General features: G+C 39.0%; 1 protein-coding gene across 1 annotated transcript; it reads left to right on the top strand.

The window, feature by feature from the left end:
• The first annotated feature begins 4,481 nt into the window (after positions 1–4,481).
• LOC139467469 (uncharacterized) lies at positions 4,482–21,881 on the top strand. Its single transcript, XM_071249014.1, has 11 exons — positions 4,482–4,665; positions 7,503–7,613; positions 8,869–9,093; positions 10,306–10,477; positions 12,118–12,233; positions 13,196–13,346; positions 14,357–14,461; positions 17,479–17,659; positions 20,428–20,509; positions 21,280–21,441; positions 21,695–21,881. The coding sequence occupies exons 1-11, from the start codon at positions 4,482–4,484 to the stop codon at positions 21,775–21,777; spliced, it is 1,572 nt and encodes a 523-aa protein (XP_071105115.1). The 3' UTR covers positions 21,778–21,881.
• The last annotated feature ends 1,194 nt before the right edge of the window (positions 21,882–23,075 follow it).

Here is a 23,075-nt window from a genome sequence, read left to right as displayed (position 1 = left end):
AGCGGATAAACGAGACCGGTCATTCTCTGGCGTTGATATTTTATGGTTAAGCACCAGTCTGGTATACCGTGAGACTGTGAGACTGGGATAACGTGTAGAAGCAAATTCCCTTTTCTTGAGCTGTTCCTGCTCCTGCCTTAAGTGTATGAGTACGAGTGATTTAATGATATTTAGCCAAGCCAAGTATGGCCATTAGTTTTCTGTTCATATGACTGTTATCTAGAGAGAGTCACCAGCTGATCCTGTTTATATGACTGTTATCGTGTGAGAGTCACCAGTTGATCCTGTTCATATGACTGTTATCTAGACACAGTCACCAGCTGATCATGTTCATATGACTGTAATCTAGTCAGTCACCAGTTGATCCTGTTTATATGACTGTTACCTAGAGAGAGTCACCAGCTGATCGTGTTCATATGACTGTTATCGTGTGAGAGTCACCAGTTGATCCTGTTCATATGACTGTTATCTAGTTAGAGTCACCAGTTGATCCTGTTTATATGACTGTTATCTGGTCAGTCACCTGCTGTTCCTGTTTAAATGACTGTTACGCAGAGAGAGTTACCAGCTGATTCTGTTTATATGACAGTTATGTAGTCAGAGTCACCAGTTGATCCTGTTTATATGACTGTTAACTAATCAGAGTCTCCAGCTGATCCTGTTCATATGTATGTTATCGTGTGAGAGTCACCAGTTGATCCTGTTCATATGATTGTTATCTAGAGAGAGTCACCATCTGATCCTGTTCATATGACTGTCACCTAGAGAGAGTCACCAGCTGATCATGTTTAAATGACTGTTACCTAGAGAGAATCACCAGTTGATCCTGTTCATATGACTGTTATCTAGTTAGAGTCACCAGTTGATCCTGTTTATATGACTGTTATCTGGTCAGTCACCTGCTGTTCCTGTTTAAATGACTGTTACGCAGAGAGAGTTACCAGCTGATTCTGTTTATATGACTGTTATGTAGTCAGAGTCACCAGTTGATCCTGTTCATATGACTGTTAACTAATCAGAGTCTCCAGCTGATCCTGTTCATATGACTGTTAACGTGTGAGAGTAATCAGCTGATTCTGTTCATATGACTGTTATCGTGTGAGAGTAATCACCTGATTCTGTTCATATGGCTGTTTTCGTGTGAGCGTCACCAGCTGATTCTGTTCATATGACTGTGATCTAGTAAGAGTGACCAGTTGATCCTGTTCATATGACTGTTATCTAGTCAGTCACCAGCTGATCATGTTCATATGACTGTTATCTAGACACAGTCACCAGCAGCTGATCATGTTTATATGACTGTTACCTTGAGAGAATCACCAGCTGATCCTGTTTATATGACTGTTACCTAGAGAGAATCACCAGTTGATCCTGTTCATATGACTGTCACCTGGAGAGAATCACCAGCTGATCATGTTCATGTGACTGTTATCTAGTCAGAGTCTCCAGCTGATCATGTTCATATGACTGTTACCTAGAGAGAGTCTCCAGCTTATCCTGTTCATATGACTGTTATCTAGTCAGAGTCTCCAGCTGATCCTGTTCATATGACTGTTATCTAGAGAGAGTCACAGTCTGATCCTGTTCATATGACTGTCACCTAGAGAGAGTCACCAGCTGATCCTGTTTATATGGAAGTTATCTAGAGAGAGTCTCCAGCTGATCCTGTTCATATGACTGTTACCTAGAGAGAGTCACAGTCGGACCCTGTTCATATGACTGTTATCTAGAGAGAGTCACCAGCTGATCATGTTTATATGACTGTAACATAGAGAGAATCACCAGCTGATCCTGTTCATGTGACTGTTAACTAGTGAGAGTAATCAGCTGATCCTGTTTATATGGAAGTTATCTAGAGAGAGTCTCCAGCTGATCCTGTTCATATGACTGTTACTAGAGAGAGTCACAGTCTGATCCTGTTCATATGACTGTCTCCTAGAGAGAGTTACCAACTGATCCTGTTCATATGACTGTTATCTAGTGGGACTCACAAGTTGATCCTGTTCATATGACTGTTAACGTGTGAGAGTAATCAGCTGATCATGTTCATATGACTGTCACCTAGAGAGAGTCACCAGCTGATCATGGTTAAATGACTGTTACCTAGAGAGAGTTCCCAGCTGATCATGTTTAAATGACTGTTACCTAGTGAGAATCACCAGCTGATCCTGTTTATATGACTGTTATCTAGTAAGAGTGACCAGTTGATTCTGTTCATATTATGGTTACCTTGAGAGAATCACCAGGTGATCCTGTTTATATGACTGTAACCTTGAGAGAATCACCAGCTGATCATGTTTATTTGACTGTTACCAAGAGAGAATCGCTAGCTGATCCTGTTTATTTGACTGTTATCTAGTCAGTCACCAGTTGATCCTGTTCATATGACTGTTACCTAGAGTGAGTTACCAGCTGATCCCGTTTTTTTTGCAGTTATCTAGAGAGAGTCACCAGCTGATCCTGTTTATATGACTGTTATCTAGTCAGAGTCACTAACTGATCCTGTTCATATGACTGTTATCGTGTGAGAGTAATCAGCTGATCCTGTTCATATGACTGTTATCGTGTGAGACTCACCAACTAATCCTGTTCACATGACTGTTATCTAGTCTGAATCACCATCTGATCCTGTTCATATGACTGTGAACTAGTGAGAGTCACATCCTGTTCATATGACTGTTATCTAGTCAGTCACCAGCCGATCCTGTTTATATGACTGTTATCTAGAGAGAGTCTCCAGCTGATCCTGTTCATATGACTGTTACCTAGAGAGAGTCACAGTCTGATCCTGTTCATATGACTGTCACCTAGAGAGAGTTACCAGCTGATCATGTTTATATGACTGTTACCTAGAGAGAATCACCAGCTGATCCTGTTCATATGATTGTTATCTAGAGAGAATCACCAGCTGATCATGTTTATTTGACTGTTACCAAGAGAGAATCGCTAGCTGATCCTGTTTATTTGACTGTTATCTAGTCAGTCACCAGTTGATCCTGTTCATATGCCTGTTACCTAGAGTGAGTTACCAGCTGATCCCGTTTTTTTTTGCAGTTATCTAGAGAGAGTCACCAGCTGATCCTGTTTATATGACTGTTATCTAGTCAGAGTCACTAACTGATCCTGTTCATATGACTGTTAACGTGTGAGAGTAATCAGCTGATGCTGTTCATATGACTGTTATCGTGTGAGACTCACCAACTAATCCTGTTCATATGACTGTTATCTAGTCTGAATCACCATCTGATCCTGTTCATATGACTGTGAACTAGTGAGAGTCACATCCTGTTCATATGACAGTTATCTAGTCAGTCACCAGCCGATCCTGTTTATATGACTGTTATCTAGAGAGAGTCTCCAGCTGATCCTGTTCATATGACTGTTACCTAGAGAGAGTCACAGTCTGATCCTGTTCATATGACTGTCACCTAGAGAGAGTTACCAGCTGATCATGTTTATATGACTGTTACCTAGAGAGAATCACCAGCTGATCCTGTTCATATGACTGTTATCTAGAGAGAATCACCAGCTGATCATGTTTATATGACTGTTACATAGAGAGAGTGACCAGCTGATCCTGTTTATATGACTGTTATCTAGAGAGAATCACTAGCTGATCATGTTTATATGACTGTCATCTAGAGAGAATCACCAGCTGATCATGTTTTAATGACTGTTATCTAGTGGGAGTCACCAGTTGATCATGTTCATATGACTGCTACCTAGAGAGACTCACCAGCTGATCCTGTTCATTTGACTGTTTTCTGGTGAGAGTCACCAGTTGATCCTGTTCATATGACTGTTAACGTTTGAGAGTCACCAGCTGATCCTGTTCATATGACTGTTATCTAGTGGGAGTCACCAGTTGATCCTGTTCATATGACTGTTAACGTGTGAGAGTCATCAGCTGATCCTGTTCATATGACAGTTATCTAGTCGGAATCACAAGCTGATCCTGTTCATAGACTGTTATCTAGAGGGAGTCACCAGTTTATCCTGTTCATATGATTGCTACCTAGAGAGAGTCACCATCTGATCCTGTTCATATGTCTTTATCTAGAGAGAGTCACCATCTGATCCTGTTCAAACGTCAAAGTCAGTATGCAACTATCGTTGAGGTCATGCCATCACAAAAACGGGACAAACTATATTGTATTGATGACTCCTTTTATAATGATCTGCTTGTATGTCTCGACTGTTCATGTTAATCTGATTTACACCAACGATTGTGTCATGTCCTTCAACCAATTCAAATATATATCAAACAGACAAAACTTGATCCTAAACGTCCGATGCGTACCATCTGTTTCAATATGCTGCGGTTTGGAAAAATATTTGTCAAAATCAATTACATACAGCGTGGCAGATATTACCACGTGGGCGACACACCTGGACACGTGATAGGTATCTGCTGGTCCACGAGAATTTCGAATGCCGATAATAACTCTTGAGGGTGAGGCGAAAAGTCAATCGGAATCAACATGACGATGTTCGACAACGGTCTCTTCATAGTTCTCCTGGCTGTCCTTGCGCCATCACTGGGATCTCAGCCTGGACCAGATGAGCTCCCCGACAAGCTTGCTGGCCTCTTGACTCAACTAGAAGATGCTAAGGCTGATTTTCAATGTATCTTTGATGTCACAAATGAACAGTGTCCATGTCAGAGTAAGTAAATTTCATTTGTGAAAAAATACAACTACAACAGCATAAGTCATGGCAGAATTAATCAATCAGCATCCTAGTTGTCAAACGTTTCTGCTGTCATTCGGTAACAGTTAGTCGTGATTAAGTTACATGATTGTCTTTGGAAACTGGAATAAAGAATAATTGTAGGTAGAAGTTTTGTTTAATTGGTCAGTTGCGCCATAGCTGTATCCCTCACTCTAGATGTGCTTTCAATAGGCGACATCAGCTTTTAAAAGTTTTGTTTTGAGATTTCAATGGTCTTGTAAAGATGTTGAATTCAGTATGGGCACTATACTACTGAGGATTTTTACAGGTGATTATTACATGTTGTAAATATGTGTGGACTTCATTCTTAGACTTACTTCATGTTTGCATTACAATATATTTGCAATATTTGTTTTTACAAAACAGAAAACGCTGCCGTGCTGGTAATATTCGAGAATTACCAAATTGCAATTATTTATTTGTGTTGCTGCTGTTCTGTATCGTTGAGTGGTGATTTGAATGATTTCAACTCACATGTGAGTGAGTGAGTTAAGATTTAACGTCACATCGGCAGTATTTCAGCCATATCGTGACAAGAAGACAGTAAAATAACTAGATTTATCACTGATTGTATCTAAAACTAGCAGTTAGCCATAAAAATATAACACCATACGTAACAATACAAGATAAAAACGAGCTATAGATCGCCTGCCACTGAAGAGAGATCACCATGCTAGGGTCCATGGGGACTTACAGTACTTTTGCTACCTGCATGGACCCCAGCCGGATTTACACCATCCCTTCAGCTGTTGGCGATTATTGTCAAATTTAGCAAAAATTAAAATAACACATATGCTACGATTAAAAAATTGGTACAAATAAATATACTTTGAAAGACGTGGTCTCACATACCCTCTCAAAGGGACAATAATTTTACACTACTTCGAGGATATCAATCTCAGTTACTGATTTATTTTACCAATTGTAAAAGTTAATTTATTTATGTACAAAACATAATAATCAAAATTTATGAAACAATTCGATTTCTTTTAAAAAACTAAGAATATAATGAGAATTAGAAAATATATGTAATCTAAGATTTCAAAGACTGTTAAATGATACATTGAATACTTTAATCTCAAGCATAATGTGCCGAAACCAAAGATCGGGACTGGGAAATATTTCTTGAGTTTTACTCAGTTTTAACAGTTAGAGTAGCTCTATTATTTGATTTCACTCGAGAAAAGGATAATTTCATCAATTCAAGGCAATTACAGTAAACTACGGTTATAACGAACTCAAAGGGACCACTAATTTTAGTTCGTTATAGCCGTAGTTCGTTTTATGCATATATACAGCATAACTACAGCAAATAGTCGGGGGAAAAAAGTTCGTTATATCCGTCAGTTCGTTATAAGCGTGTTCGTTATAAACGTAGTTTACTGTATGTTGATATCTTATCCCCACGAGCAATGCCTTTTGCCTCGGCAGTTTCATGCATACATATGGACTTTTTTTAAACTGTCTATTTCAGACTACTACCTATGTCTGAATAATGGTAAAATATTTTAGCGTCAGATATCTCCATAATGTTGATAATGAACATTTAAACTTTTCCCTTGCTCTGCAGAACGTTGTTTATGATATAATTGGAATCGTAGTGATTTCGTAGGATTATCAAAATGATTTTGTCACTTTTACTGAATTATACTGAATTGTTCCCTTTAGTGTCATATTCGGTCATATTTGTTCCACTGCATTGAAAAATTACAGATTAATATACTAAAACAAATGATTGATATTGTGCTGTAAGCTGATAATAGAATCTTTGAAATGGATAACATCATAAGAAAACCAAACACACAGAAAAAACGATGATGTGCATTCCTTTCCAAAGGGCTTGGTCGTCGTTTTCTCTGAGTTCTTGGACAACTGGAAACTGTTGTGCTGTTTCATGCGCATACTTGACAAATATCAATCACATTTCTATCATTTTCAACATCTTAGTTGTTTCATTGGTAGGCGGCCCGTGAACATCCGAGGTAGAATAGGTCGGCAGCAACCCATCCTTGTCGTAAGAGGCGACTAGGGGCAATGGGCGGTCAGGCTCACTGACTTGGATGATGCATGTCATCGATCCCAATCATTGGATTGTCTGGTCCAGACTCGATTATTTACAGACCGCCGTCATATAGCTGATATATTGCTGAGTGCGGTGTTGAACAACATGAAATGAAACGAAACTATCACAAACAAACCAAAAAAACAACAAAACAAGAGACCGACCAATTCATTGGTAGGCCTTGGCTAGTTTTGTGAGTTTGTTGTTAGGAAACCATGATATAGAACGAATATTGCAGATTGTGGAGTTAACAAAATTCTTCCGTTCATTTTATCATTTATTATAATTTGGCCATCATTTCCGATGCCACGATTGCCTATGTTAATTTTCCAATTGTTGGTATTAAAGACACATGTGTTATAATCTTACTCGATACACTTTACTCCATACTTCATATAATTTCATCAACATTTTATAGGTTTGATGAACATTGTCAAAACATCACTTTCTAGGAGACTATAGAACCAATATGCCATTGCACAAAAGAGAAGCACTGGGCCCTTAACAGAGAACGCAATGGCATCTAACTTATTTAAAGCTGAAAGGTTTACAATTGTAGATGTTTCCATATTTACAGGCGTGTTCAATAAGTTCCAAGTGACAAAAGATGAACGGCTGATGACAGCATTATCTGTATCCTCAACTAACCGGGACAAACACAAAGTGATGGTTTATAACAGATAACAGTAACTGTATAATTCTGTTTTAGCTCCAGAGGATTGCTTTGAAAATGATCTCGAAGCGCTCAACAGCACACTTTGCGATCTTATCAACGATCTCACAGCATTGATCGGGGATCAACCAGAAGATTGTCCTCCACGTAAGTAGAGAAACGAACTAAAGGCAAAATCGCAAAGAGCGGTCGTCTGAATCGCCTTCTTGTTAGGACTTTGTTGACAAAAGAGACCAGATGATAATACTTTTGGGCTTACAGTCATCAGACATTTTGAACTGACAAAACCAGTATACCACAGAAAATGATTGTCCGGAACGTAGGTAGAGAGGCGAAATAAAGGAAACCTCAGAGAGATCGTACATCTGCACTAGAGCTGGGGCGGGTAACTCGGGTACTCGGGTTGGGTGGGTCCTGAGTAGGACACGGGTACCCAAAGGTCAACCCGTACCCGTGGTTAGTCAGGTGATATATTGTTTAATGACAAAACCCCACAATAGTCGCTAATTTTTGCATTTCTTTCTGACGATGCACACATTCCTTTTGACTTGTATATGTTTGAGTAAAGATGAAGCTTCAGTCAACTTCAGTGAAGTCATGATCTGATTGTTTGATACATGTATCTAAATAGTTTTATCCAGGGCTGCGGTGAAACAATTACCAATCAGACATTTTGTTTCCTACTCTTGAGACTTGCAGTGTGGTACCCGGGTAGTAAATTTGGACTCGTCCAAGCCCTCTTCGGCACCCTCCTGCTGTCAAAGGAGACAAAATCAGCATGTGAAATAACGCAAAATATTTTTGAGCTAGCAGTGCTTGGAGTTCTAGAGAAAAGTACAGTCCAAACTCAGACATATTATATGTTGGTGATTTAGTCATAAATCCCTATCGCCACGCCATTCTGTACGCGTGTAGTACTTGTACTTCTTAATAACTGATGTGATATCTATTAGGATAATCTTCACTTTTGTAATTGTAGTACTTTAGGAAATCGCATGATCTATCATGCCAAGATGATTTCATGAATTACGGTGCATATGTACATACGTTCTCTTCTGACGGTTTGTTACTGGTAACAACATAACATAGTACAAAAAGTGTATCATTTGGCATTTGTTCTTCGAAAACATTTTATTGATGCTTCCCACGGCCCCTTCCCCTCAAATGAGTAGTCTCAAATTGTTGTCATTCATCAGACACAGGCCTTAATTACGCATTGATTATTTATCTGGGATACTAAAATATTTTTTGTGAAAATATGATAATATAAGGCTTAGCATGAATACGTAAACATAACTCAAAGACGCTAAATATTACTGGAAAAAGTAAGAACACATTTGTGCATTACCAGACCATTTATTTTTTCTTCAATGAACAAACGATCTGCTATGTTGTTTTACAGTCGAGGGATGCGCTGTGCTTGTTTCTGGATTCCTTGAATCTGAAATTGCTGTAGTTGACCCAGTTGGGACCTTCCTGTCAATTATAGAAGCGATTCGAATTGTCAACCATATTGCTGTTGATGGAGCCAATAATAGCGATTACTCCATCTATTACATCAGCAATGATGTCGTAACCTCGGTTAATCAGCTGTCCGTCCCCAGTGAGGACGACACTCAAGAATATAGTAAGTCATTCCACCCTCAATACCTGCTTCTTGCCAATCGAACTAATATACACATTAATCTAATACTAATATGGTCACACCAATAGTGAGTGAGTGAGGGAGTTAATATTTAACGTCACATCGGCAGTATTTCAGCCATATCGTGAAGAGAAGTACATTAATAATATTTAGAATGAATACAAACCTGTCAACGATGGACAGTAAAATAAGTAGATTTATCACAGATTATATTTAAAACTAGTAGATAGCCATAAAAATATAACATCATACGTAACAATACAAGATGAAAATGAGCTATTGATTGCCAGCCACTGAAGAGAGATCACCATGCTAGGGTTCATGGGGACTTACAGTACTTTTGCTACCTGCATGGACCCCAGCCGGATTTACAACATCCCTCCAGCTGTTGGCGATTTTTGATAAAGTTAGCAAACATTAAAACAACACAACACACCAATATGTTTTGGTTGGTTGAAACTTCTTGTCATAAAACGGATAATCTGTGATCTCGGCGAACATTTCGTGGTATTTTCATTATTTAATATCGATTCACAAATACAAACTAATGAATCGTACAATGGACTCTGCTTTTAGCACAGTTTGCTTGTTAGGGGCACGTGTGGCCCAGTTGTCTGAGGCGCTACTAATCGCTCGCCAGAGTTGCGTCCCTTGGATATAGAACCCTATGATTGCAGTTCGAATCCTGGTTCGCCACGATTATGTTTCTATGTTTATCAGCTATCATACCCATGCTCGTGGGTTTCACCTACGTGGTAAACGTCTGAGACCTGCATCACTTCGGGTTTTCCTCCCACATTAAGCTGACACGCCGTGATATAACTGGAATACTGTTAAAAGCGACGTTAAACCTAACTCACTTACTCACTCACAGATTGCTATAAAAAGGGTTTTGTCACTTTTATCTACATGTAAGAACATCAAACATTCCTGTAACGAGCATTATAGATAATCGCCAGATAAATGGCTGATATTGACAAATTGCTTACAGATTAAATTCGATTCTTTGCTATGTAAATGTTTGTCTCTTCCCTGTCTAAGCGTTCGCTCGTCACGCCGAAGACCCGGGTTCGATTCCCGACATGGGCACAATGTGTGAAGCCCATTTCTGGTGTCCCCCGCCGTGATATTGCTGGAATATTGCTAAAAGCGGCGTTAAACCATACTCACTCACTCACTCACTTCCCTGTCTAGGTAGATTGTCGCCTGGACTAGAGGGGGCAGGCATTGCTTATCTTGATGATCAAATATTCGTCGCCTTTCGGAATTACGCTCCAACTGTCGATACCCTTGTGTCGATTTCTGGTGGAATTGCGACGGATCTTCTCAATATTTCCTGTGCTGGGACTGTCAGAAGTTATGATGGGTTGGTATCATATATCTCTGTATGTAACAAACTAAAACCAGTGAATGAGAAGTTTAATGTTAAATGGGCACTCGTGTCTCAGGCATAAATTGACGCGAAATTAAAGACAGTAGTACACAATCAGCAAAGTATCCCCTATTTTAGAGTAAAACCCACTGGCTAAAACCTTCTATTCCATCTTATATGTTGATATTTGTGTTAAATAACCAGTTAAATACGTGCCACACACCATCAAGAAACCAGAGCTAGGCGAGAAAACTATTGCACACAGAAATTGTTTACAACGTACCAGTTGCCTCATTATTTACTTCGAAAACAATTGTTTTCAGAATACTTTTACTTTTTGTGGTGGTAACACAAATGATGTTTTACACTGAATTTCATAAATACTAGTAGCTGTACTTGCACCAAAGGTATTAATTTACCATGTATAAAAATGTATGTCAATGTACACGATTGCTCTGATGAAATGGGGGCGGTCGGGTAGCCTAGTGGTTAAAGCGTTCGCTCGTCAAGCCGAAAACCCGGGTTCGATTCCCGACATGGGTAAAATGTGTGAAGCCCATTTCTAGTGTCCCCCGCCGTGATATTGCTGGCATATTGCTAAAAGCGGCGTAAAACCATACGCACTCACTCTGATGAAATGACATGATCCTCTATTTCATGAAATGGATTAAAACATCAAGGAAAAACCCAATTTGGTAAGAAAAACGGCGATGCTCTTTCAATAAGACAGCAGCAAATCTGAAAGTAAAAAAATGTTGAAACGATATCAAAGTAATATCCTTTTCGCCAAATCATGTCGTAGGCCTTTTCAATATCAGGAAGGACACACAACATGTACTCCTGACAGAAATGTAACAATGTCCGGTCCCACATGAGCCTTAGCGGCTATCCACGCGTTCAACCTCGCTTACAGCCAAAACCAGTTCACTTTTTATGATTTTTCACGGATTTATTTATTTCCCTTGAAATATCTATGTGAGATGTGTTAGACTTCAGTGATTTGTCATGGCATATGATTACCGTATTCGACGTAATAAGCGCCAATGGCGATATTTGGCAAGTGAACAATTCCAATTAGCATCCCTTCCGATTGATCAATGTACACAAGACGTATTCATTCGTGTATAATACGTGTGTTATATGCATCCTTATTTATGGAAAATTGAATTCTGGATAAACATATCTGTCGTTTATAAACATTTCAAGCTGTCAGTATAACCCACGAAATTCAACTGTTCAACTTTCAACTGTTGTTTTTCACCAAAATAATATTCAAATGATAGCCTCCTATTTCTAATTTTGAGAGCGCCCTGGGCGCTAATTATGTCGAATACGATAGGAAGCACTTCCATGATTTGCATTTGGATGAGGGCACCAAGGTGAGGGCGGTGCTCTCTATCATATCACCAGTCACTACTTGTGTTGTTCAATGTCTTTAAAGAGTGCACAAAGCCGTAAACAGGGAAACTGTACAGTTCACGTTGGATAACATACACTGGTTTTGACCTGGACACCAAATACCTTGTTCCATGATGTTGAAAGTGATTCATACGATTGTCAGACAAATAAGCACTAAGTTATGACACTATGCCAGAGTTATATTACATTAATTACTTTCTCTTGTTCCGTTAAAGGCGAGTGTATTTCGGCAATTGCAAGGAAATCCAAAGCGTCAACACATCAGGTGACGATTTGGAAACCAAAGTGAAGTTTTCAATGAACATTATTTCGTTTGATGTCATTGACCAAGGTATGTATCGTACAACATATAGCTTAACTTTGAGAATCTGGACCTCACTGAATTTGGCAAACAGAAATTTACCTATTCTCTAAAACAAGTGTTAAAAGTGTTATCAATCCATATGCATTTGTCAACCAAAAACCTAGACAATACCTCCGACCCCTTTCCAAAGAAGATACAAATTTCATAACTTTCTATTTCGTCAAAGTAGACTCAGTTTCAGGTGACATGAAACCGGACTAATGCTCTTACGGTGGCCCATAAGGGACACGGATTCTGTTTTTCAATATTTTGATATTTCACTTACTGTTATCGTAACCTTTTGCAAATTAACACGATTTGTCTTACAAATATGTGATAAATCATGTGTAAAGAAGATATTGAATCGCTGAAAAACGAAACGAAAATGTCAAAAACTAAAATGAAAATGTCAAAAACACAAAACGAAAATGTCAAAAACTAAAATGAAAATACAGAAAACTATTTCCACCGCGGTGTAAATATTATCACCGCGGTGTAAATATTATCACCAAGGTGGAAATAGTTTTCTGTGTATTCATTTTAGTTTTTGACATTTTCGTTTTGTGTTTTTGACATTTTCATTTTAGTTTTTGACCTTTTCGTTTTGGTTTTTGACATTTCCATTTTAGTTTTTGACATTTTCACTTCACATTTCAGCGACTCAAAAGCTACTTAAAAGTACATTTTCTATGTTTTCGGATGTTTTTATACATGATTAATCAAATATTTGCATGGCAGATTGTGTTAATTTGCAAAAGGTTAAGATAAAAGAAAGTTAAACATCAAAATATTGAAAAACAAACTCCATGTCCCTTATGGGCCACCGTATGCTCTAGTTATTTAATACATATATGCCTGAACTAACGCACGATAAGTTGACAAAATGCTCCATGTTATTCTTAGTACTATAGTTGTCATTAACACATGGCTTGACACATTTTCTCCAAAAGTTAACACAGTGTTTTGTGATGATACTGGTGCTTTATGGATCTACAACGATGACACCGCATGTTTCAAGCTGCTGGACTGTAATTTACGATGTTGGGACGTCAAGGTCAACCGCTGTTCATCGCTTGTCTACGTGTCCTCCACGGGTGTCAGGTAAGCAAGGCAACCCTTACCTGGCGGTTTCATTGGCTCTTACATACCGTCCACAATAAGTACGATATATTGTCACTAAAACCCTTATATGTTAGACCCTTATATCTATATGTTTGATTGATGTAAATTATTGCCCCGTATGTCACCATTAATTGGGTATTAGATGTATCATGATGCACACTGGTATACAGTGAGCAGTTTTATAAAGTCCAATGTTTACATCAACCTTCAAATACTCTAAAATTAGTCAACATATTAAGCGTCGCTCATTCAACTTTAAAAGCTTAATATAACATAAATATATCAAATTATGTATGTCTTAAGAACACATCTATTATTCGTGACAGTTGACACCATTAGTATCAGAGCATTGAGTATGTACCACGTATTGTGTATTGCATGGGCTGCCAAGTCCACGTTCTGCGATGCGTTCTTGTAACTGAACAACCTGGATGAAATGGTATTTGTGTAGGAAAATGAAATTGTTGGTCGTTCCCGACATTTGGGAAATGATTTTCGTCTGAAAATGTTACTTGAATTTAAGGTATCAATTTCCTTGTTTGAAAATTTCAAATTCAAATACATGCAGTCTTTGTCTGATTTAGTCGGCTCTATTTATGGTTTGGTCAAACTATACTCTCTAGTCGACACTGTGGGATCTAACTGTTTGACCCACCCATCAGCAAAAGTTGCTGGAGTCGTTCAATTTCCTTTAACGACAAAACTGAATATAAAATCAATATTTCGAATTATTTATGTCTTGACAAACAAATTTATAATTCGTGACAACTGACACCATTAGTATCAGAGCAGTGTGTAAGTAAGCGTTTTGTGCATCGAATGATTTATTTAACTTCTTTTAAGAACACCACGATGGACCAGATCATTATTGTGTTTTTTAAAGGGTTACTTAGTGAGTGCCAAAGATCTTTTTGTAAAACAGTCCTCATTTGATCTTGGCTGGGATACGATATACAACGACAGTAACAAGCACAGGTTTGATCTTTCAGTCATCTCAGCATTTTCAACTCCACATCCTGCGAGAAGGAAGGAACTGTGAACTATACCACGTCCGTGGCAGCTGGCAATCTGTGGCTCGAGTTCGAACCACCCTGGTACGTTAAATCGCAACAGTAAAATCACTGCATATAACATGCAGCCCAAGGATTCATTGACCGATCTTACAGCATCATGTTGATAACAAAATCATTTAAGTATTACACTTACATACACCATACACAGAAAAGTAGCAATCATATGTTAACCAAGCATTTATTCTCTTTTTAAAGGTTATCCAAATAAAAAATTTTTTTTAACTATAATACTTGATCCCTTGTCAAAGATGTGCACTGGGATACAGTCATATTACATTTGTATAAAGAGGTGATTGTAACAATAAATAACATTAAAATGATTATATATTTTGTTTCTTACAGCCCCTGATAAGCAGAGTGGGTAAGTTCTTATCTTTGAAATCATAAATATGTCACAGTTTCATGCTACTGAAATACAGAAGAATTTTATCAGTAATGTCTTGTTTTATAAAGTATCAACAATCATACAAACAGGAGTGAGTTGGGTTTAATGCCGCCTTTAACATAATAATTATTCCCGTTACATCCAAGCGTGTCTGCTTAATTTGGAAGGAATGCCCGAAGTGACCTGGGCGTCAGACGTGTATCATTTCGTTGAAACCCGCGAATATGGTGTTGAGAAACGAAGATACATCCTCATAACGAACCCGGATTAGAACCAAAATCATAGGTTTCTGGTGTGCCCAAGGGACGCAACTCTGCACAGCGATTGGCGGCGCCTTAGACAACTGGGCCACATGTAACTCCCCTACCCCACCACCCCAATACAAACAGGGAGTAACATGATAGTTATGTTCTTGCTTGTACTCTTGTCTTAATCATATGCTTCTCATTTCAGGGAGACCGACCGCTGTTGTCTTAGAAAGCAATAAAATATGTGGAAGGCATTGAGACAAATCTGTATTCAATAAACCTTTTGAACCTGATTCACATCTTTAGTGTTTTACTTTTGATAACGAAACTATCCCTAACGACCTTGACATATTTAACAACTTGAAAACGTCAGGTTATCTCAAAGTGGATGGATGGTGGAACATTAGCCACAGCCCTCTGATCAGTTGTGTATCGATGCAAGTTGAGACCATTTATCACTGTATGAACTGTATGAACTGTAGGAGAGAAAGGAATTTGTTGATGCACAAAGTAAGTCTTGCTGTGAGATGCACTAACAACATAACATTACTAAATACTGTGTACATCGTGTTCCGTTTACTGGAGTGAGTGAGTGAGTTGGGTTTAACGCCGCTTTTAACAGTATTACAGTTATATCACGGCGTGTCAGCTTAATGTGGGAGGAAAGCCCGAAGTGATGCAGGTCTCAGACGTTTACCACTTCGGTGAAACCCACGAGCACGGGTATGGTGCTGACAAACCTATTTACAATACAATTACTCTTATAATTACATGTACAGATATATAAAAAAATGTGAACGGCATTTGGCAAAATTAAATTAAACATGAGGGTAAACCTCCAAACCCAAGAAGTTCCCCTTTTAAAAATCTTCCCCAAAATTGTAGAATTACTACTTAAACGGAAAAAATGAAAAGAAAGAAATTTACTTACCTCTCAGCGAGTTGACGTGCGCACGTTTTGAAATAATTACCACACAATTTTTTTTAAGAGATGTGAATTCTGTGGTCAACCATTAAAATGCCGCTAATGATAAACTAACTCTTTGTTTAACATTAGCACCAACCCACTAGAAACATGAGGAACGTATTCTGCGGTTAAAATAGACTGTACAATAAGTACGAAATCTTTGCAACCAGACAAAGCAAAACAAATCAAATCTGCGAACACTACAACCAATAGACGAATTGGTAACACAGCAAAACTATATCATGACCTGGTTTTAAAAAAATTGTTCTGTAATCACATTCATCCAGACATTCACACTGGGATCCCAACAAACTGCTTGAACCATACAAAAAAAATTTGAAATCTAAACCTATGTGACACTGTCTCTGTATCTGCGATTTGGTATAATCCTTTGTCCAACTCTCGTAGTCCTGTTTAGATCTCTCACTGCTGGAACTAAGTCATCACTCACATAAGTCACCTGATCCGCAAAACGAACCCTGTTGTCCGACCTACCACTGGGCGAGCTTGTGGTCCTATCACCTCCCTCTCCTCCAAGAGCAATTGACTCTCCTGAGTGTTCCAAATGATCCACGGACATGATTAAACGGCATCTCAAGAGAATCATCAACAACATTACTAGCCAATCCAGTATGATAACTGGACAAAAAGGACGCTTCCGCATCACTACCTGTTGCCGAAAAACTAGATGCATTATCAAATAGATGACGTACTTCTTCCATTTCCATTGAACCTGAAGAATCTAGATCAAACACATTCTGGTCCTGCCTTACTCTATCCACCTTATTCAACCTGTTGACGTGTAAAGCTAGATTTTTCTTTCTACCCTTATTGCGTACTCTGACCATCACGTCATTTATCTTCTTCACCACCCGAAACGGTCCTGACCATGGTCTCGTTAGATTTTTCGATCTACCTCTCTTTACACGACTATTGTGTACCCAAACAGAATCACCGACGTGGATGCTATGTCCTGTACTCCTACGATCATAATATAGCTTTTGTTTCCGATGACTTCTGTCTAATCGATCAGCCAAAATCTTAAAGGCATCAACAAAACAAATCCTTTCTTGGTATTTCTCAAGTACGAATATATGTCAAGCTAAGAGTGTGGGGGTAAACCAATAACCAACTCCTCAGGTAATGAAACCTCTCAACCAAGAAAGTTAGGAGAAGACCCAGTAGATTCATGAGATCCACACCGAAATGCCATCATAACTTTGGGAAGTTGAATATCCCAGTCAGTATGCGCCTCTTTCACATACTGACTCAACATCACTCATCGGATGATAAGGAGAAGTTCTCGTTTTCTGGATCCCCAACTCCTGACAAATCTTCTGGAAAATCATGGATTCGAAATTTCTACCTTGATTTGAGTGTATACTGAATGGTGCACCAAATCTACAAATAAATTCCCCAACCACCCTTCTTGCAACAGTTCTAGCCTCCTGATCTGGGAAACCATATGCTTCACTCCATTTCCATGCTTCACTCACCTGATATTTTCGATAACAGCTGACTTGTACGACTTCCACAACAAAGCCACTGCCATCCAGTATTATCAGTATGGATCATCGCAACGTGTGAAGGCAAACAGAGTTGTCACGTCGTACGAAAAGGTAGTTCCATACATTTGTACATCGGGAAATTGTCCCAGAAGAGTCCAAATTCCATAGTTCGTTGTGGTATGTTTCACCCTGTTACCTACAGTTCATTGATGTATGATTCACCGTGTTGCATACAGTTCATTGATGTATGGTTCACCCTGTTACATACAGTCCATTGATGTATGGTTCACCCTGTTACATACAGTCCATTGATGTATGGTTCACCCTGTTACATACAGTTCATTGATGTATGATTCACCCTGTTACATACAGTTCATTGATGTATGGGTCACCCTGTTACATAAAGTTTATTGAGGTATGGTTCACCCTGTTACATACAGTTCATTGATGTATGGTTCACCCTGTTACATACAGTTCATTGATGTATGGTTCACCCTGTTACATACAGTCCACTGATGTATGGTTCACTCCGTTACATACAGTCCACTGATGTATGGTTCACTCCGTTACATACAGTTCATTGATGTATGGTTCACCCTGTTACATACAGTTCATTGATGTATGCTTTACCCTGTTACATACAGTTCATTGATGTATGGTTCACTCTGTTACATACAGTCCATTGATGTATGGTTCACCCTGTTACATACAGTTCATTGATGTATGGTTCACTCTGTTACATACAGTCCACTGATGTATGGTTCACTCTGTTACATACAGTCCATTGATGTATGGTTCACCCTGTTACATACAGTTCACTGATGTATGGTTCACCCTGTTACATACAGTTCATTGATGTATGGTTCACCCTGTTACATACAGTCCACTGATGTATGGTTCACCCTGTTACATACAGTTCATTGATGTATGGTTCACCCTGTTACATACAGTTCATTGATGTATGGTTCACCCTGTTACAAACAGTTCATTGATGTATGGTTCACCCTGTTACATACAGTTCATTGATGTATGGTTCACCCTGTTACATACAGTCCACTGATGTATGGTTCACTCTGTTACATACAGTCCATTGATGTATGGTTCACCGTGTTACATACAGTTCATTGATGTATGGTTCACCCTGTTACATACAGTCCACTGATGTATGGTTCACCCTGTTACATACAGTTCATTGATGTATGATTCACCCTGTTACATACAGTCCATTGACGTACGGTTCACCCTGTTACATACAGTCCATTGATGTATGGTTCACCGTGTTAAATACAGTTCATTGATGTATGGTTCACCGTGTTACATACAGTTCATTTACGTATGTTTCACCCTGTTATATACAGTTCATTTAGGTGTGATTCACCAGGTGACCAACAGTTCATTGAGGTATGATTCACCGTGTTACATACAGTTCATTGATGTATGGTTCACCCTGTTACATACAGCCCACTGAGGTATGATTCACCCTGTTATACATTCTCTTTGTAGATTTATATCGTGTTTTCTGGCCGAAATGTATTGTCACACATCCTCTGAATATTGTAGTTACCGCAACTTTTCATTTTGTAACCTATAATGGTAGATATATTTATTGAAATATGTCTACCGACAATGACTGAAAAAAGCACTATTCTATGAATATTAGCTTCCGCGGTGATGCGGCCGCCAACCAACTGTTTCAATCAGAGGAAGATTTACTATTGTGATTAAATAGCCTCTGACTGACCAATCAGAACTAAGTGATTTCCATATCCATGGTAGAATTAGGTGTAATTCAGCGTGTTATCTACATTTCACTGAGGTATAATTCAGCGTGTTACCTACAGTTCATTTAGGTATGATTCACCCTGTTATATACAGTTTATTTAGGTGTGATTCACCAGGTGACCAACAGTTCATTGAAGTATGGTTCACCCTGTTAACTACAGTTCATTGGGGCATGGTTCTACATGTTACCTACAGTTCGTTGAGGTTTGATTAACCCTGTTAACTACCGTTCATTGGGGCATGGTTCTACGTGTTACCTACAGTTCGTTGAGGTTTGATTCAACCTGGTACCTAAAGTTGATTGAGGTATGGTTCTGCCTGTTAAATACGGTTCACTGAGGTATGTAACCTGCAGGTAACTGAGGTGTGGTTCAACCTTGTTCCAACAGGTCATCGTGTTGTGACCAAACCATGTATCTCCAGTTTATCGAAGTATCCCCCAATCAGGTGCCGACAGTCCATTGAGGTATCACCCAATCAGGTGCCGACAGTCCATTGAGGTATCACCCAATTAGGTGCCGACAGTCCACCGAGGTATCACCCAATCAGGTGCCGACAGTCCACCGAGGTATCACCCAATCAGGTGCCGACGGTCCACCGAGGTATCACCCATTCAGGTGCCGACAGTCCACCGTGGTATCACCCAATCAGGTGCCGACAGTCCACCGAGGTATCACCCAATCAGGTGCCGACGGTCCACCGAGGTATCACCCATTCAGGTGCCGACAGTCCACCGTGGTATCACCCAATCAGGTGCCGACAGTCCACCGAGGTATCACCCAATCAGGTGCCGACAGTCCACCGATGTATCACCCAATTAGGTGCTTACCTTCCATCAAAGTATCACCTAATCAGGTGCCGACAGTCCACCGTGGTATCCAATCAGGCGCCTACTTCCATCAAAGTATCACCTAATCAGGTGTCTTCAGTCAACCGAGGTATCCAATCAGACGCCTACAGTCCATTGAGGTACATGTATGACCAATCAGGTGCCAATATTTCATTGTCTATGGCAAATCTGATTCAACGTGGTTTAGTCCACAACAGTGTGTCATTACCTGCATTATTGTTTATAGTATATGATTTTGACTTTGTAGAGTGAACAATACAACATCGATGCTGATAGAACATGCACCAAGCATGTCCCAACTGACTTCCTCCTGCCAAACTGCATCCCGGGTAGGTGTCTATGTGAGGTCACAATTATACAATATATAGATGCTTACTGTTGCCTTAACTATCTTAAGGTCAGTATATGTTAATAGTCGTGGTGGGACACAACACAAGACCCTTCCGGGATTTGTTTTGCATTTTGAATTTTGATGTTAACTGGAAGTTTGCGTTTGAATCATTTAAGTTTCCCCTAAGATGTAGTGAGAACTGTTAACGTCTCTGGTGTACTCCATCTTCATAATTGTCTGTTTAAATAATTTCACATTTTGAATTTGTTCTGATGGAACATCTGTGTGTTTCTGTTGAAAAGTTCGAAAAGGATGCCCATGCATTTGAAACGCTCTTCGGGTGTTTCTAAAAACAAAATATAATTAATTTGACGGTATAAAAATAAAATAAAACATATACTACAGTAGTCATTACTGATTTTACTTACATTGTATATTAAGCCTGTTGAATATATTCTCAGGTGACCTACCATTCTTCGGTGCTAGTTCTACTCTTTTCTTTCAACAGTGGTAACTTTGGGATAAGGATTTATATGCATAGTCTTAACAGCGTGATTTAGCAACATGTTACATACCGCTAATACCACACATCTATTAAGATCCGGCTTGTGATCTTAGTCGACGTAACTACGTGTGCGAAGTTACATGTATCTCATTTAGCTGTCAATAAGGGTTGGAATCCCAGTTTCGACTAATTATCATCCTTGATCTTTTTTGCACAATACTCTTCATGGTATACAGTAATACAAGTGCTTTCCTCCCACGTAGACGACAGTGCAGACTTTGACTCCAGCTATATCGGCACCGAGGCAAGCGTGCTGAAGTCTGACACATGGCTTATAACTATCGGTTCAGTCAACTTAACCGTGGGCGTCAGCAGCACCAACTGCGTCCTTACATACCAGGGAATCGTATATCCAGGAGAATTTTGTGAGTAGATACATTCCAAGGATCGATGCATGGTAAAATGTAACTAATATGATATAATGTATTTCGTGCACACTTGTTTGGTATTTATGTGTCCACCGTGGTAATGCGGACGTAAAAATGAATAGTTTCAAACAGTCATGGTTATTAGCATTTGGAACCTCTAATTGACCAATCAAAATCGAGTATCGTCCAAATTTATGGTAGCTTTGCCTTCAACATAGATTTTATAATGTCATGTATTGTTTTTCTACAGCTACAGATACAGAGACATACTTTAACGGATATAAAGTCGGCATCACGGATCCAGCTGCTTTCGACATCTCCCCCTCCTGTTAGAAGCAAGACAGCTGCAATCATCGCAGTTCGTCTTATATCCCTGATTGTTGTCTGTTTCACGTTTCAAACTTTACAAATTAATTTTCATCATTAAATATTTTTCAAAGTAATGTTTTGGAAGTTTTGTTATCAATTATTTGTATAACATCACACAATCTAGAGTCGCTGCCCTTTCTGGTGATGGCGTCGGTTAACACAAGTGAACAGTATGGTCACACAGGTGCCTTGCAACAATATTATGAGTCTGTATTTACATTACATGGATTTGGACATGCCTCTATGTCAGTGTTTATATGATTATTTGTCACCGGGAAAGATGGGTCAAACTCTCAAAACTGCTAAGATAGACGTATAGTTCACCACCGTAATTTCAGGTTTAGTTTTCACACATTCGTTTGGGGCTCCTCGAAATTGGTGACATCATCCAGCGCATTGACGCAACACAAGCCCCGTTCATTCTATTATTAGCCAATCAGTCCGTTAGTGGGCGTGGCCTAAGTTTTTTCTGTTTATGGAAACATAAATACACAAATAATTGCTTGGTTAGCCAATCAAATGCCAAAGAATCACGTAATTACAATTTATTTATATCACCTCAAGTTAAAGTCAAACCGTCATCAGGGCCTGTGATTATGTATGGTTTGAAAGAGCTAGCTCACTCACTCACTCACTCACTCACTCACTCACTCACTCACTGGTTTATTACTGGTGCTTTGTAGTAATTTTCATAATATTTTTATAGATCCGTTGGCATCATTTTGACAGTCATTTTCTTAAATTTTCTATTGTTTATTTCAGAGTCCAGGATGGTTACAACCTCTGTATTTTCCACATTCAGTCGTCTTAGTCTGTCAGTAAATGTTCTTATAAAATAGTATCTTCATTGAATTAGCTGGGAATACTCTGAACGTATGTGCCCATATTAGGACACGTCGACATAGCGGATTGTGTGTTCTGAACACAACAAAGAGGCGTAACAAAGACACACGAAGCCAGACTTCGACAGTATTTAAAATCTAAGGGCTAAAACATAAACTACGTCGGGGTGTTAACTTTAACAAAACTCGCAAATGGTGATAATAATGGCTCTTTCTAGTTATAAAGCTGACAAAAGGCAACATGTTTTTTCATAAAAAAGCGACAAATAAAATTTCCATAATCATAAAAAAAAAAAATCAACGCCAGAGAATAACCAGTCTCGATTATCTGCCGAAACAGATTCCATTGGGAGTAAAAAACAAAACAGTAGAGAATAGTATAAGAACGAATGACAGAATCAGTGATGACACAAGGTGTTC

The sequence above is a fragment of the Haliotis cracherodii genome, unplaced genomic scaffold, assembly GCF_022045235.1.
Source record: "Haliotis cracherodii isolate W230 unplaced genomic scaffold, xgHalCrac1.p SCAF_2, whole genome shotgun sequence".
NCBI classification, from domain to species: Eukaryota; Metazoa; Mollusca; class Gastropoda; order Lepetellida; family Haliotidae; genus Haliotis; species Haliotis cracherodii.
Note: the sequence above shows the minus strand (reverse complement) of the source record. Positions and strands in the feature narration are given on the sequence as shown.